At 43.9% G+C, this 14207-nt stretch overlaps 1 protein-coding gene across 1 annotated transcript in view; it reads right to left on the bottom strand.

The window, feature by feature from the left end:
* The window catches only part of NRDE2 (NRDE-2, necessary for RNA interference, domain containing), a 29829-nt gene extending 18158 nt beyond the window's left edge, over window positions 1–11671 (bottom strand). The window contains exons 1-3 of the mRNA XM_083731837.1: window positions 11503–11671; window positions 4819–4927; window positions 739–945 (exon numbers count right to left, since the gene is read on the bottom strand). Of these exons, the coding sequence (XP_083587963.1) occupies window positions 739–945; window positions 4819–4927; window positions 11503–11581 (395 nt within the window). The 5' untranslated portion in view covers window positions 11582–11671. The remainder of the gene's footprint in view (window positions 1–738; window positions 946–4818; window positions 4928–11502) is intronic.
* Between the last annotated feature and the right edge of the window lie 2536 nt (window positions 11672–14207).

Here is a 14207-nt window from a genome sequence, read left to right as displayed (position 1 = left end):
TTTCTAGTTTCCATAATATATTCCCAAACATCCCAGGAAAGCCAGCATGCCGTTGTATTTCCCCCTAATTTTCAAATGGACATACAAGTTTGCCTTCATAATTTTTTCTTTTGGAGCATTGCGCTATTGGGCTGGGAGCAGAGCTAACTTTCCTTAACTGTTATTTTAATATGCCTGGGCAAACAGGAAGGTGTCCGTCTGGCGCTGAAAAACTTCCCATGTCACCACGAGGTGAGCCTCCTTAGTGAGAGTATTCCGCAGTCAGTTTAATTATTTATTATTTCATAAAATGTATACGCTGCTTGACAGTTTTTTAAATAAAAAAAACCTCAAAGTGGTTTACAGCAAGATAAAACAATAAAATTAGAACCAAGAACAACAATGATTTAATTCCTTCAAAAAGTTAAAGCAACAACAAACTAAAAACAAATTAAAACTCAGATCACCTTTCTAAACATCTGGTTTATAAATCACAGGGTTCCTGAAGCAGGGGTTGTCATTCTCAACCAAGGAAATGAGTTTGGTGTTGGCATATATTGGAGATGGGGAACCTTTGAACTTGCAGATGTTGTTAGACTACAGTTGTTATCATACCTGACCGATTAACATGCTGGTGGCGGGTTATGAGACTCTAACAATTGGGGTTGGGGCACAGGTTCCCCATTCCCATCCCTGGTATATAGAACAAAGAGATGATCATGGCACATATAAATTCAGAAATAAAGGGTACTTACGTACTTCAGTTCTGCTTCTTTTTCATTATTTCTATCGTCTTTCACATCATCAGCATCTGATTCCGATTCACTTGTTCCCTGATGCTTTCTACTTCTCTTTTTTACTTTCTTGTGGTCTCGTTGTTTTTTCTTTTTCTTTCTTTTCTTGGCTGGCTTTTGGACACTTTCGCTGACTTCACTTTCTCCCAATGTCTCTAAGCTGGAGGTTGTTCTGTTTATAAAATGTACAAAAATCTAAGAACAAAAACCGCACTGTTGATAATATTCACAATCCAATACTTCAAACTATGCGAAAACATAACGAGCTGGCGGGGAATGCTAGAAAAACTTCTTTTTTAAAAAAAAATTGGATGAAATACATGCATAAACTTAAAATACTAAAGAGATATTAATCAAAAAGTTAATTTATTCCAGGGCATTTAAAAAGACATCATTTGTAGCTAGTGTGTTGTTGCAGGGCAAAAGCTACACAACGGGCAGCTTCATTTATCTATTCATAGGGTGCTCTTCAGCTAAAACATTTCAGAATGTTTTACAAAAGCTAACAAAAGATTTTAAAAATATAAGAACAATATAAAACATAGCCATGAGTTAAAAAAAAAAAACCAAAAGGGCTAGATTAAAGCAATATGGAATTCCATACCTTTAAAGGCCTGGGAAATTACCGTATTTTTCGTCCCATAGGACGCACCTAGTTTTTTGGGGGGGAAATAAAGGAAAAAATTCCTTTTTTCCAAAACCAGGTCGGGGAAACCGAACCAGGTCAAGGAACAGCGGGATGGCGGCGCTGCGCCTCCCTGCTGTCCCCCAAGCTTGGGCTGGCCGATGTCTGCGCGGGGCACTCTGCTTCAGCGTGCCCTGCCCGCCGGGCGGCAGGCTGCTATCCGCAGTGCGGGGAGCCCTGCAGAGAACTCCTGCAGGGCTCCCCGCGCTGCGGATGTCTGCCCTGCGCGAGGGGCACTCTGCTTCAGGACGTCTGTTGCGCCAGGCGGCAGGCTGCTATCCGCAGTGTGGGGAGCCCTGCGGGGAACTCCTGCAGGGCCCCCCATGCTGCGGATGTCTGCCCGGCGCGAGGGGCGCTCTGCTTCAGGGTGTCCCTCACGCCGGGCGGCAGGCTGCTATCCGCAGCCTAAGGTGCCCTGCGGGAACTCCTGCAGGGCTGCCTAGGCTGCGGATGTGTTCCCGAAGTGCCAGGCACTCTGCTTTCAGCATGCCCGGCGTTCCGGGAAGCAGGCTGCGCACCGACCCCTCTCGCTCTCCAAGCTTCAGCGAAAGCCTGCATTCGCCTCATAGGACGCACCCAGATTTCCCCTTCATTTTTGGAGGGGGAAAAGTGCGTCCTATAGGGTGAAAAATACGGTAAGACACCAAAAAATGATCAGGCTCATAGCCAGGTGAGCCTCCTTGGGAAAAGAATTCTACGTGATAAGCTGAGACATCAGCAGGTGAATGGGAACCCACGAAGGAAATGACTGTGAGGAGGATCTTAAAAACCAGACAAGTGTGTGCAGGAGAGAGCAGTCCTTAAGGTAATCTGAACCCAGGCTGTACAGGACTTGCATTATTCCTCCTAACGTTCCCCCCCCCCCAAAAAAATGAAAACAGAGCAGAGGATGTTGCTGGGTAGGGGCTCCTTGCCTTACCTATGCCAGCCTTTTTTTTCAACTAACAACATCCTCATCCACAGGGAAAAGATACAGGGGAGTTAAGTAGCTGGGAGGTGATTTTGAGCAGAAAAACAGCTGAGAGGAGAAAGACTGAACAGCCCCCTCCTTTGCACCTGAGTTCAGTTTCTCACGGCTACTTTCCGATTATCATAAGGAAGAATGACAGAACTGTCCCTTCCAGGCAGCTGAGCCAAAGCCATCTCCTTTTCTAACACAGATTGATTACTGGGAAGAATCCAGTAAGTTTTTGCTATACTGAAAAGAGCATTACATCAATGGTAGCAGAGCATCTTAGTGGTCGTGACAGGATGATTCTTGAATCGTTGTGAAATTCAACAGCCACAGAAATTAAGTATGAACCATTGTTCCCAGTGGCCTAAACCCATGTTTCATCTATCTAGACAATCACTTACTATTTATAAAATAAGTATTAACCTAAACGTAATGGCTGTGATCTAAAGAGCCACATGCAGTGGGGAATGTATGTGCTTGTATACCAAGGTTTTTCAGAGTTCCCTTTTCCTAATACCCTTTCCCTGTATTCTCAAACGCTCTTTCCTGAAAGCAAAGGACGCTCCCAAGCAGTGTAAATCTTAATTTGCTTCAGGTAGATAGCATTTTAAACATGGTGGGTGGACATCTAAGTACCACCAAATTCTAGGTGCAGTGGGGTTCAGCAGGACAGAGCTAAAAATAAACTTTGCATCAAGGAACTGGCAGACTAGCCTAAACATATTTAGGCATGGCCAAACCCATCTAAGGTTTAGGTGCAGTCAACTGTATAAGAGCAAGCTATATGTTTATCAAAAAGATTTCTAGACAAGAATGTTATTTTTTATGGCAATTAATTGGTGGCAGTATGGTTTCAAACTGGATGGAGGCCCGCTTGTTGAGATTCCTGCATTGCAGGGGGTTGAGCTAGATGACCGCCAGGGTCCCTTCTAACGCTACAATTCTATGATTCTAATACACCAACCCTGTAATGATAATGCTGAACCGCAATTTTTTAAAAAAGGTCCTCAAAAACATTCCAAAAAATTCTAAGTTCACTGAAGAACAAATAATTGATGCATCTATTAAAGAGGGGGTTTCAGAAATTTAAGGACTATCTTGGGAAATATTGCAAAATTAATGAAAGCTAGAATGATGTTGGTTTAGAAATTAAGTGGTTTTCAGCTGTAATGATTAAGTAAAAAGAAAAGAAAGGTTGAAAATTAAATGAAAACTAAGGGTGAGGATTTGCTGAATTAATAATTAGAAATTGGAATACAAAAAGGGGAGGTACGAGGAGGTCTGGGAAGTAAGTTATAAGAAAATAAGGGAATGAAATTTTACTTGTTTTTAAACTGTTTTTAGTTTTGTATTTTTTATGTTTGATATGTCTTTTTTGTGTTTAATTTTTTCTGTATAATTTTTGAAATGTTAATAAATATCTTTAAAAAAAAATAAAAAAATAAAGAGGGGGTTTCAATAATTACTTTTGTGCCCTAATGAATGGACATCAAAAGATGCTACTACTACTGTGTATAAGCAACCAAGTTTGCACTGTAAAGCTGGCCACATGCTTCCGCTTGCTTTCAGTACATTACAAGGGGGGGGGGGCGTTGCTCAAAAGTTCCAAAGAACACAAAATAAACACCAGTATCTCTCTGCCCTTTGCTCGAAAGGATGTAGAGAGTCAGTCTCCTATTTTCATGCATGTTGGAGCTGGACATTGGTATAGTCCTTTGGGGGAAAGGCATTTCACGTTATTGCCAAAATGACACAGCAAGCAACCCCCTCCGACCCAGTTTGGGTCTTGCCTTATTATCATTAGATCCAAATTCAAACCAGAACCTTAAATGCAAAGATAGGCAGTCTTCTTTAGGGAAGTTTTTAATGACTGATGTTTTAATGTATTTTTAATCTTTGTTGGAAGCCACCCAGAGTGGCTGGGGAAACCCAACCAGATGGGCGGGGTATTATTTATCATCATCATCATCATCATTAAGCATTTTTTTCCTGTTATCGGCAGCCCGTTATTCAAAACAATCTACAGAAATCCCCATTTAAGTCGGGTTAAATAATATTTGGAACATGGCTTTATCGGAACACCTTACTCGCCACAGAAAGGTAATTACGGGCCCTTCAAAGATGGATACTTTGGGCGAGACTTGTCTTCCTTTCTTTTCCTTTATAAATGGGAAGGGAGATACTTTTATTCCACCCTCAAAACAAGAATCTCTGGGGAGAGGCTACTTGGAATTGATAAATACATAAATAATCATATTGCTTGTGTACTATGTACTGCATGCGAGACTGAATAAGAATGCACCACTGGGCAAGTTGCCGTAATTGTATGTTGTTCTTGCAATTAAATGAAATCAGAAACAGTAACAATGTATCGTGGGAAGGCAAGGTCCCAAAGAACACACTACCTTTGGAGCAGGGATTTGTCCGAGGCAAGGTCTGTGGCCTTTAAAGCATGCTGGTGTAGTCTCAGAGCATCTTCACTGCAGAAGCTGGGGTTGGTTAGCCAGTTCAATTCTGCAGATACAAAAGACAGGTCAATTTTTCAAGAAAAGTCCTCACTGTGTTGTTTTTTTAAGCTGGGAGTTTACCTTGTCAGCAGACAATACAGCTTACAACAGACATGATGAGGAACTAAATAATAATCATCAATTACAGTCCTTGAAAGTTTAATAACTTTAATAACTTAATAACTTAAATAAATAACTTAGTAGCTTTCACATATTGTGTAATACAGTGTTACCTCTGGATGCGAATGGGATCCATTCCGGAACCCCGTTCGCATCCAGAAGCAAACGAAACCCGCGTCTGCATGCACGTGACGTCATTTTGACCATCTGCGCATGCGCGAGCGGCAAAACCCGGAAGTAACGGAGCACGTTACTTCCAGGTTGCTGCAGCACACAACCCGAAAATACTTATCCTGAAGCTACTTCAACCCGAGGTATGACTGTATTCCAAGGTAAATGCCTTCCACCTGATAATAAAATTGGAACTGTAAGAATGGTGCTAAAAAACACTTTGACAACGCTAGACAGGTGGCAACCATTGCGAACATATGCGACTGACACACGACCGCCAATAGGTGGGTCCTTTTGGACCCGGAAGAGGGCAGAACAGGAGCGGGTGGAACAGGGGTGGGCGTATGTACGCTCAACCAACACGTGTGGGGGCCAGGAAGGGAACCTCCATGAAAAATGGTTGCCATCTGCACAAATAACAGTGGGAACTAGATGGAATTCCAATTGCCATGTCCCAATATCCTTCTTTTCCCTGTAATACTCCTGATGTCTGATGTCTTCAAATTTGTGCTTTCCCAACCGCCTCCCACCCAACCGCCAATAAGGTGGAAGGGCAGAGAAGCATACAATATTTCCGGGATTTCCCAGACATATCCAGAATCCAGCTGTCTCTAGCAGTGTTCAGGTGGACACCAGAAAAATGTCCAGCTATATGGCAGCCCATGGCAGCTGTGCCACAAAACAAAACAAAACAAGCTTAGCTCAACAACTTTTCTGGCAACCCTACGATATGACAGCATCACATTACATGTTTCTGGAACTAAAAGGGGGGGGGGGAGACGTTGGGTTGCAAGCCTGTGTCTGGAGCAGCCTTTCTCAACCTTGGGTCCCCAGATGTTGCTGGACTACAACTCCCATCATCCCTGGCCACTGTCCTGTGAGCTAGGGATCATGGGAGTTGTGGTCCAGCAACATCTGGGGACCCAAGGTTGAGAAAGGCTGGTAGAGGAACCTCCAGTTCCACCTTTAATGTTTGTAGGCTGTAGTTGGAGAGCAGCTATGGTTCAATGGCAGAGCACACAGAAGGTCCTAGGCTTGATCCCTAACATCTCTGGGTAATGTTGGAGAAGAGCCCTGTCTGGAACCCTGAAGAGCTATATCCAGTCAATGTAGACAATACTAATGATCTGACTTGGTATAAGGCAACTATCAATGTAAATATCTACATGAAATGAAGATGCACTGAAATTGTTGTTGTTGTTTAGTCGTTTAGTCGTGTCCGACTCTTCGTGACCCCATGGACCAGAGAACGCCAGGCACCTCTGTCCTCCACTGCCTCCAGCAGTTTGGTCAAACTCATGCTGGTAGCCTCGAAAACACTATATGAGGGCTTAAATGTGGCTTAGCTTGCCCGCAAGTCATGCTCATCTGCTACTTTTAGGAGAACTAAATTATTTTTTATTATTCAGGCGCTTGGCTATAATGCCATTGCACAGTGGGTCAGGAGAAAATATTTGAAATGAGTCACATATTTCATAGTTATCACTTTGGCTTTTTAAATTAAATCCATTCCTCCTCTTTTCCCATCAGTTGTCCAAGACATAAAAATCCCCCAAGAATTTATTTCCATATATCTTTGCGCAGCACTTAGCATGAAGTCCTATAAATCACAACGGGATAAGATTTAATATCTGCTCATCCCGTTGAGAAGCCCTATGAAGGTTTAAGAGATGATGTTTGCATTATCACCAGGAACATTCTGGTAATTTTTCTTTTGTCCTTCACAGTAGGAAGAATAGTAGTGTGGGAGCTGCGTGAAGTAGACTGTCACGTTTTCTATGGAAAGCTAGTTTGAGCCACAGCAAGGGCCAACAGCTTGTCCAGCTGGTTCATCTAGAATTATGAGGGGGAAACCGTATCACATTTATCTATTCAAAACTGAGAAAGACATTTGGCCTTTCTAGTACATCAAATCTGGGGTAGGGAACCTGTTTCTGCCTGAGGTCTGCATTCTTTTATGAGAACCATATTTTAGTGATGGGGAGCCCCAGTGGGTGGAGCAATTAATGTAAAATTTACCTCTGAACAGTAGGTTAATTTCTACACACACACATACATCCCTATCTACCCTCTTATAGGCAGGCATGAGGCATTATCAGAGGTCAAGGGTACATTCCAGCCCTCAAGGAGGGTACAATACAGGGCTGGTGATTGACGAGGCCCACGGAGAGTCTCGGGGGCTATACAGAGACATCTGGAGAACCATATCCATCCCCCCAGGCCTGAAGTTTCCAACCTCTGTATTGCACAGTTGCCTAGGCATTTGGATCTCGGCTGGCAGCCTTAATCTGTCTGCCTTATTCCACCTTTAAGGCTGGAATAATGGTTTAGGATCAGACAGATGTGGCTCACCAGGTAGGCTGGAGCTGCTATGCTAACTTCCAGGCAGGACAGTCACTGTTGCTTACTGGGAGGGAGAGGGGCAAGGCAGCAGGGAGGTCAGCGCGGAGCAAACACACCAGCAAAGCCAATCCAGCAGTCCCAGCCGTGCGCTTGCACCATGCCACCATTGTACCACACAGCGAGCAGCTTCTGGGATTAGAGATCTGACAGAATTGAATCTGGAATATTTTGTAGCATGATGAGAACGCTGCATTTCAAGAATGCCAACCATTCCCACTGCTAATGTTGCCAGCTGACAACTCATAATGTAAACAAATCGAAAGCTGAAGTGAGTTCATGGGTCATTACTCCTAAATAACTGGCTGTGTAAAAAAGCTCCTTAATTTGTCTGCGGAGCAAATCGTATAACTTTGTAGAATCAAATGAGGACTCAAGAATTAAATCAGTTTTCAGAAAAAGAGATCTTCAGCTGACAGCAGCAGTCAGCGCCATCTGTTTTCTAAAATGATTACAGTGGCTTAGGCGAATTTCGTGCGGGGATAATCAGGGTCTAGTGAAAACAATTTTGAAAGCCAGCACCACCTACTATGTGGCCTCAAGAAAGTCACCTGCCTGAAAGACACCGGGAAGAATGATGCGATGAATGTGAAAATAAATTGAGCAGAAAATGTTTGAAACCAGATATCAGTGTGGAAACAATAGTATCCATTGTAGCTTTTATTTGAAAACAGGGTAACTGGCAACATTATGGCCCAGAAATTATGAGGGGAATGTAGACTCAGTAAAGACCCCAAAGGAAAGAGCACTCAATACCATTTGCTGCAGGAACTAGTTGCCCATTTTGTGATAATTTGAATGAATTTTGATGGGATCGCAACATTTGATGACATAGGAAGAATCCTGCTGGTAGTATCCTGTTCTCATTATGATCAACCAGATGGAAGTGTTGCTGTTTCTTTGCTACCTCTATGGTTACAAAATTTTATTTCCAGAGCCATTCTTTCTTTAGCTAAGATTTGTGCTCGTTTCTTCTTCTTCTAAGACTCTAAAGACCACTTGGGATTTCCAAATTATCTATCCAGGTGTAGGTCAGGCTCAAACTCTGTTGAGCTTCAGAAAAGAAACTGTATGGCTTTAGTCCAAATAAAGTATGAAATCAGTTCACAACGCAGAGATGCAAAAGCATCGTTCCTTTAAAAAGCAACTTCGGAGGTACCTTATTGCTTGAAAGCTAAAAGTCTTGGTGAGCACTCTAGAGACGCATAAGTATGTATTTTTGTGAATTTAAAAGAAAATTACCGTATTTTTTGCCCTATAAGACGCACTTTCTCCCCTCCAAAAATGAAGGGGAAATCTGGGTGCTTCCTATGGGGCAAATGGAGGCTTCAAGAAGACATCCGCACCCTAGGCAGCCCTGCGAGATTTCCCGCAGGGCTGTCTAGGTGTGGATAGTAGCTTGCTTCCCGGAGCGCTGGGTGTGCTGAAAGCAGAGCGCACGGCACTTCGGGAACACATCCGCAGCATAGGCAGCCCTGCGGGAGTTCCCCGCAGGGCTCCCCACGCTGCGGATAGCAGTCTGCTGCCCGGTGGGCGGGGCACTCTGAAGCAGAGCGCCCTGCACGCCGGACAGACATCCGCAGCGTGGGGAGCCCTGAAGGAGTTCCCCGCAGGGCTCCCCACGCTGCGGATAGCAGCCTGCTACCCGGCGCACGGAGCACCCTGAAGCAGAGCGCCCCTCGCGACGGGCAGACATCGGCCAGCCCCACAAGCTCGGGGGACAGCAGGGAGGCGCAGCGCCGCCATCCCGCTGTTCCTCGACCTGGTTCGGTTTCCCCGACCTGCTTTTGGGGGGGAAATAAAGGGGAAAATAATTTCCTTTATTTCCCCCCAAAGAACTAGGTGCGTCCTATGGGACGAAAAATACGGTACATTTTTAACCCACCCACAAAAAATGCCTGACAGGACACTATGTGCTTGCAGCATTTTGATAGCAACTGAGAGGGTTTAGAGAAATCAGACATCAGACAGATGGTAATCCTGTTCAAGCATTCAAAGAACACGTGAGGGCATAAAGTATTAAGAGGGTAGTGGGCATCCCGCCATAACCCCATCACTTGACCCCCAATATGGGGAATTATCTAGATGATAATCAGTTGTAACTGATTATCTAGATCAACAACAATCTGGGCTCAGAACTAAATCAGTTTGGTTGCCTTGATGGATGACCTCTATTGTGAGAGACATGGGGAGTGTGACCATGCTACTTTTGATCAATCTCTCAGGGGCTTTTGATACCATTTACCACACTATCCTCTTGGACCAACTCAGAAGGGTAGGTACCGGAGGCACCAAATTAGGGTAGTTCCATTCTTACCTTCAGATCTGTGATCAGACAGTAAGACTCTGTAAGTGTACCTCAACACTCAGGCACTAGTGCTATGAGTAATATCCTCACTCCAATGCTGTTTAACACCTATATGAAGCTTTTGGGAGCCATCATTAAGAGTTTTCGAGCAAGGTGCCACCACTGTTGTTCTTATTGTATTTTAATTGTTGTACATAATTATTTGCTTCAGCATAGGCTGCCAGGCGCTGAGTACGTACATAATTTTATTTGTATGCTGCCTTTCCATAATTAAAAACATACTCAAGGTGGCTTAGAACGTTAAAAAAACTACATAATTGCAAACTTAGCAAAAGTAGTCATAAACAATGAAACATCAAAAAGTACACAACCAAATCAAACCACTTTCCACAAAAATAATGGGATCTAAAATAAATTTACAAAAAAAAAATCAATAATAGCAACACACACACACCGCCTCCCACAAACCACTAAACAATACAAAAGTCTGTTTAGCAACCTCAGCTTTTGTAACTGGAGTCAGACAGGGCCCCACCTGACAGACAGGGAGCTGGTCTTCCAGGACTCACAGCTGCAATGATCCACCATGAGGGCTAGAAACTTAAATATTTTTAATAGTGTGACATCCCTAAAACATTACCTCAAACACATGCATCTCATACAAATGTGGATCCCATAGTTCTTTGCTAGTTTCTAAATTTCAGCAGGATTATTTCAAACTGCTTGAGCACGACATGCCTTCAAAAAGGCCATCTCCACCTTTACACCATATTAGGATCTCTCAGAGAGAATGAATCCTCTTAACAATTAGTTGCATGACAGTTCAGGATATCAAATGCATGTAAGCAGACCGAGGTGCATGGCTGTCACGGAGAAGGGGTGTTAACGCATGTCGTCCATTTTAATCAGCTATGTTATCTACAGTTCCCTATCATGTTACTTGGCCAGAAAGTTTGAGACTCAGAAGACCAGTCAAAAGAATGAGAGCTGGACAGCAATCTAAGCCAACTGAATTAGAAGCAAATCCCGCAGAAACCAACAGAACCTGTGGCCCAGTACTGTCCTGAAGTATGTAGCTGGACTTCTCCAATAAGGCTCTGAGCACAAGAAATCAACACAGAGAAGACGGAGAAAAAGGAGATGCTTGGAAAGAGGGCGATGATTAGAGGTAGTTTCCCCGTTGCCCACGTTTTACAAGTCGCCCGTCCATCCCGTCCTTTTGCTCAAAACTAAGGGAAATGTGCATTTGTCTGTATGGGGAATGAGCCTATTGTGTGTGTGTGTGTGTGTGTGTGTGTGTGTGCGCGCGCGCGCGCGCGCGCACATATATATATATGCACACACACAAGCAAAATATATATATATGCACATATATATATATATGCACACACACACACACACAAGCAAAATGCAAGAATCCCATATTTTTCAAAGGGGAAGGGGAAGGATATCCCTGCAGAAACTACTTTAGGTCTCGGCGCGCGGAGGTAAAGCAGGGACCCGCTTTGAAGGGCGAGTGACTTCAGTTAACAGGACGAGCCCATCAGGGCAGTCGGAGGGGGGGGGAGGAAGAGTCCATTTACCTCTCTTGGAGCCCTCGGTCTCGCCCGCTGGCGCCTCCCCGGGTTTAGCAGCGCCCGCGAAAGCCGGGAAAAGAGCCATCCCGTCCCTGCTCACGGAAGCATCGGAGGCGCTTCCCGGATGCCGTTCCCACGGAAGAAATCGCGTGGGCCGAGACAAGATGGCGGCAGCGCAGCGCCTTGCCCGAGCATGCCGGGAAATGTAGTTTCGCCCGGCTTCAGCTCCAAAATGGCGCCGGCTACCCAGATGCTAAGGCGAAGAGGCCACACTGGTTATAATGTGGGCGAATGGCTAGGGTTAAAATGGCTGCAGTCTCAGCAAACACCGCCTTGTTCCTGGTCGCTGCAATTGTGTTGCTGCAGTTATTACTGTCGCTGTCTCTTCTCCATGCATCTTTATTTTCTTCTGATTTCACACCTCCCCATTCCATGCCACCTTCCCAAATATCTGTGATAAGGTATATGTTTTAGAAAGTGGGTTTTTTTTTATCCATCTGTTATGTTTAGGTTCAGCTGCCTCTTAATACATCACTGCCGAACTCAGCATGAGGGTTCCCAAGGTGGGAATGGCAATTGGCATCAACATTTTGATGCCGGGTGCCATTTTGAATCGAAATGGCAGACCAAAACGTTACTTTGGTATGACTTCATGTGTACCATAGGTTTGGCTGCCTATGCCAAACTCAACATGAGAGTGCCCAAGGTAGGAGCTATGCTCTTTGTTGGTGTTTGAGTGCCAGGTGCCATTTTGATTGAAGATGAATGACCAAAATGAGACTTTGCCCATTTTTTGGTGTGGTGGCACCAAACTCACAAATTACACACTCTCTCTCTCTCTCTCACACACACGCACACACACACAAATATTTGCTAGTGTGCAAAAATGCATGCCAATTTAGTTATATTTTGTGTATCTGATGGACGGTAGTCCATAAAAGGTTATGCCACAATAAATTTCTAAATCTCTGAATTTCCAAACCAGGAGATTTCTCAAATTTTGAGACCATTTGAGGGGAATTTGTTTACTCTAGTATTTTCTATTTTATTTTAACACATGAATCCAAATCTTTTTGTACCTAAGGCTATGTGATAATTTTTATGTTTGACTTTTAGATGGCACTCATAGTGCTGATGCCAACTCCTACTTGGTAGAGTAAATATGCCCTTGCAGCCATGATGTTTAACCAATTTTGATGAAATAGTGAAGGCAAGCTAGTATTAGACCTAACATTTATCCTAAAGGTTTTTAGAAATTAAGTTGAAAAGTTACAAAATGATAGACAATTGCGAGTTCTTCTTTTCCTCTTCTTTTTTTGCTACCACACATACTCTGCACTATGTTATAAGATCAACTGTGTTAAGTTGTTAAATGACACATAGTTTGATTATATTGTTGTTCTGATTATACAATGATGCATATATTCCAGAGAAGCGGACATGGAGCAATGGATCCAAACTACAAGAAAGAAGATTCCACCTAAACATTAGGAAGAACTTCCTGACAGTAAGAGCTGTTCGACAGTGGAATTTGCTGCCAAGGAGTGTGGTGGAGTCTCCTTCTTTGGAGGTCTTTAAGCAGAGGCTTGACAACCATATGTCAGGAGTGCTCTGATGGTGTTTCCTGCTTGGCAGGGGGTTGGACTCGATGGCCCTTGTGGTCTCTTCCAACTCTATAATTCTATGATGGTGTCTAAACCAGTCTAAACCAGTCTTAGGGACACGGGTGGCGCTGTGGGTTAAACCACAGAGCCTAGGGCTTGCCGATCAGAAGGTCGGCGGTTCGAATCCCCATAACGGGGTGAGATCCTGTTGCTCGGTCCCAGCTCCTGCCAACCTAGCAGTTCGAAAGCACGTCAAAGTGCAAGTACATAAATAGGTACCGCTCCGGCGGTAAACGGCATTTCCATGAGCTGCTCTGGTTTGCCAGAAGCGGCTTAGTCATGCTGGCCACATGACCCGGAAGCTGTACGCCGGCTCCCTCGGCCAATAAAGCGAGATGAGCACCGCAACCCCAGAGTCGGCCATGACCGGACCTAATGGTCAGGAGTCCCTTACCTTTACCTTTAAACCAGTCTTCTACAACACTAGAATGCTGAGAAAAGAGAAATGTTAAAATCCAATATGGTTGCCAAAACCAATAGATAAGAAAAGGCCTGCTGTATCAGGCCAATCGCACATCTAATCCAACATTCTGTTCTCACAGTGGCCCACAGATGCCTGTGGGAGCAGGACATGAATGCAATAGTACTGCTCACCTGGTATTCAGACTTACAGGTAGGTAGCCATGTTGGTCTGCCGTAGTCAAAACAAAATAAAAAATTCCTTCCAGTAGCACCTTAGAGACCAACTAAGTTTGTATTGTTATGAGCTGGAAGGAATTTTTTTATTATCTGGTATTCAGAGGCATACTAACTTTGACTATGGAGGTAAAATATAGCCATTATGGCTAGTAGTCATTGATAGCTTTGTCCTCCATGAATTTGTCTAATCCTCTTAAAGACATCCAAGTGAGTGGCCATCGCTGCCTCCATCTGGGAGCAAGTTCTATAGTTTAACTATGCACTGCATGGAGAAGTTAAAATGTAAATATATGCATCATTTTATAATCAGAACAACAATATAATGCTTAGAATTACAGAAAAGGTTTCTAATATTGTAGGACAACTGTGTCTATAGCCAATTCATTCAAGATCTAGCACTGAACTCCC

This window comes from Podarcis gaigeae (assembly GCF_964106915.1).
Source record: "Podarcis gaigeae genome assembly, chromosome: 1".
In the NCBI taxonomy this organism is placed as follows: domain Eukaryota; kingdom Metazoa; phylum Chordata; class Lepidosauria; order Squamata; family Lacertidae; genus Podarcis; species Podarcis gaigeae.
The sequence above is the reverse complement of the archived record's forward strand: the minus strand, read 5'-3'. Positions and strand labels throughout refer to the sequence as shown.